Here is a 2,373-nt window from a genome sequence, read left to right on the forward strand (position 1 = left end):
AAATGGATTCACAGAAGATGCACAGTGAGCTGCAGAGTGACATGAGTGCCAACCAACTGCCACATTGACTCCTAGTATTAGGCAGGTGGTCATAATGTTATGGCTGATTGGTGTATGGCTCTACAATGCAATGTTACATGTTTACTGCTCACTGTTTCTTTTAATGCAGGAAACACACAGATGTACCTTAATGTGCTGGTGCCCTTACGCCTCACTGAAACACTATGCATGTGAAATTAAAAAGTCTTTTGTCCTGCAGCCTCTGGTTTGCCAGAGAGCCAAACAAAGCAGTTGGGGAAAGAGCTGAATTCTAACATTTCTAAAATTGGTATCCCTTAGAAGTGGTGATAAATAACTGGCTTGTGTTATTTTAAGCAGACAATTGTTTTCAATGAGTATCACAGGTGCCTTCATTCATATAATCATTCATTCATTCATTTATTTTAAATGGAGAAAAGCACTAATTGTTTAGCATTGCTGTGTGCAGCACGCTGAACGTGGCCAACAGGAAGAAAAGAGGAGAGTTGGCTGACGAGATAAGAATTACAGTAGCTGCTATTATTATTAAGAAGTTTAAGGCTCATGAGAGTGTAGCCAGCCTACCCAGATGTGCCAGCCTACCCAGATGTGGCCACAAGAGGAAAACTGATCCCAGATAGAACAGAAACACAACAAATACAAACCGACCTCCAAGATTAAAGGTACAACAGTGTTCAGTCCTGCCATACATCCCTTACTGAGTGAAAGTGGGCTACATAGAGGAACCCCTGGGAAATACCCACTTTGGGGGGGGGAATGTCTCCTGGACAGATGAAAGAGTAATATCAGTTCACAGAAAAAAAAAGCTTTCAAAGACAAGGACATCATCTCCAAGTGATGCCTCTAAAACACAAAATATTAGGTTGTTTTTTTCCTTTGTTACATTATTTAAAATAATGTTACACTGAAAATCAAAAGCAACAAGTCAGTTCTATTCAATATGGAACTGAGAAGAGTGGTAGTCAATTACTTTTGTAACTTTCAACTCATTTCAGAGTTTCATAATGTATGGTTACAGATACAAACTAACAGCTGTGGATCTGAATTACCAGCTTGGTTTTAACATATTTAACCAAAGAAGTTGCTCAGTGGATACCAACTGTGGTCTAATACAGCCATATGACAATACTCAATAACTGTGATTAAAGTTGAAGACATCATTTAACATTTAAGAAAATCCTCAAAGGAAAAATCTTTTTGGTTTAATGTTTTGTGAGTCAGCTTCAGAGTTAGAAAAAAAGCAATAAACAACCAATTATATATTTCACAGTTAGCAAAGCTTTAGGGACAACTCTTCAGTGTGTCGTGCTGCTGCTGATATGTGCACTGTTCAGAGCTGTAAAGTCAAACAGGCAGAAGCATTCAAGAAATTTAATGAATGTCAGGAAAATAAGCAAACCAAAAACAAAGACAGAAGAATGGGTCCTAGGCGATGGTGCTTTTATTGCTTAGTCTTTCTAATAACAAGCAAAGATTTAGTACATTTCAGGTTCACAAGTTCCTCAGCTGCAATGCGACTTTACCCAGTAAATAACGCATCCAGTTAAACCTCAGCCCAGTGCCTGTCATTTCAGGTGATTTACCTGGGGTAAATGCCGTAGACCATGTCATGAGCCAGGAGCTCAGAGGCTGTGTGGCTTGGCCCTGCAGCTTTAGATAAGAGTAGGACGACCAGACCCCTCATCTGAAGGTTGTTCCTGCTGTCGTAGACAAAGCCTCTGCAAGAAAACACCATCAGTAGATTAAAATACAAACAGACATTTCATCAAAAAAAAAATGTATTTACCTGCATACTTTTAAATTGATGGGGGGTTTTAAAGTGTTTGTGCTCAATGTTACTTCTCATGGATGTTTAGCCTTCACAGTACAGAATTCATCTGCTGAAAGTGGAAACTTTCTGAGTGCGAGTTCACGGCACATGCCTGCAAACATGATCTGTGATATCACTACTCTGAAAGTCAATCCTGGTCTGTCAATAACTTGTACAAGTGTGCTGTGCAAACTTGAAACCTGCATTTCGCATACAGTCCAGTTGTATGCAAGTATTTGAACCATTACACATTTTTGTTCTTCAGCTCACTCAGTTTGAAAGCAAATGATGCACATGACATTGAAGTGCGAAGTCCCAGCTTCAATCTGAATAGGTGTATATCAATATTAAAAGAACTGTGCCATCTGGGGGCTGAAACACAACATTAACATATTACATGCTTCAAAACTACCTCCATTGTGCCAGTGCCAAAACATTCTACCCTGACGTGCCTGAATAATAACCACCTTGTAGCACTCACACCCATTGTCATGAAGTGCTTCGAGTGCCTGGTCCTGGCACAC

At 39.7% G+C, this 2,373-nt stretch overlaps 1 protein-coding gene across 1 annotated transcript in view; it reads right to left on the minus strand.

Annotated features, from left to right (window-relative positions):
* pdss2 (prenyl (decaprenyl) diphosphate synthase, subunit 2) overlaps nucleotides 1-2,373 on the minus strand; it is a 40,615-nt gene that overhangs the window by 26,016 nt on the left and 12,226 nt on the right. The window contains exon 2 of the mRNA XM_020621981.1: nucleotides 1,623-1,757. Coding sequence (XP_020477637.1) covers nucleotides 1,623-1,757 — 135 coding nt within the window. The remainder of the gene's footprint in view (nucleotides 1-1,622; nucleotides 1,758-2,373) is intronic.

This window comes from Monopterus albus, unplaced genomic scaffold, assembly GCF_001952655.1.
Source record: "Monopterus albus unplaced genomic scaffold, M_albus_1.0 scaffold270.1, whole genome shotgun sequence".
Taxonomy (NCBI): Eukaryota; Metazoa; Chordata; class Actinopteri; order Synbranchiformes; family Synbranchidae; genus Monopterus; species Monopterus albus.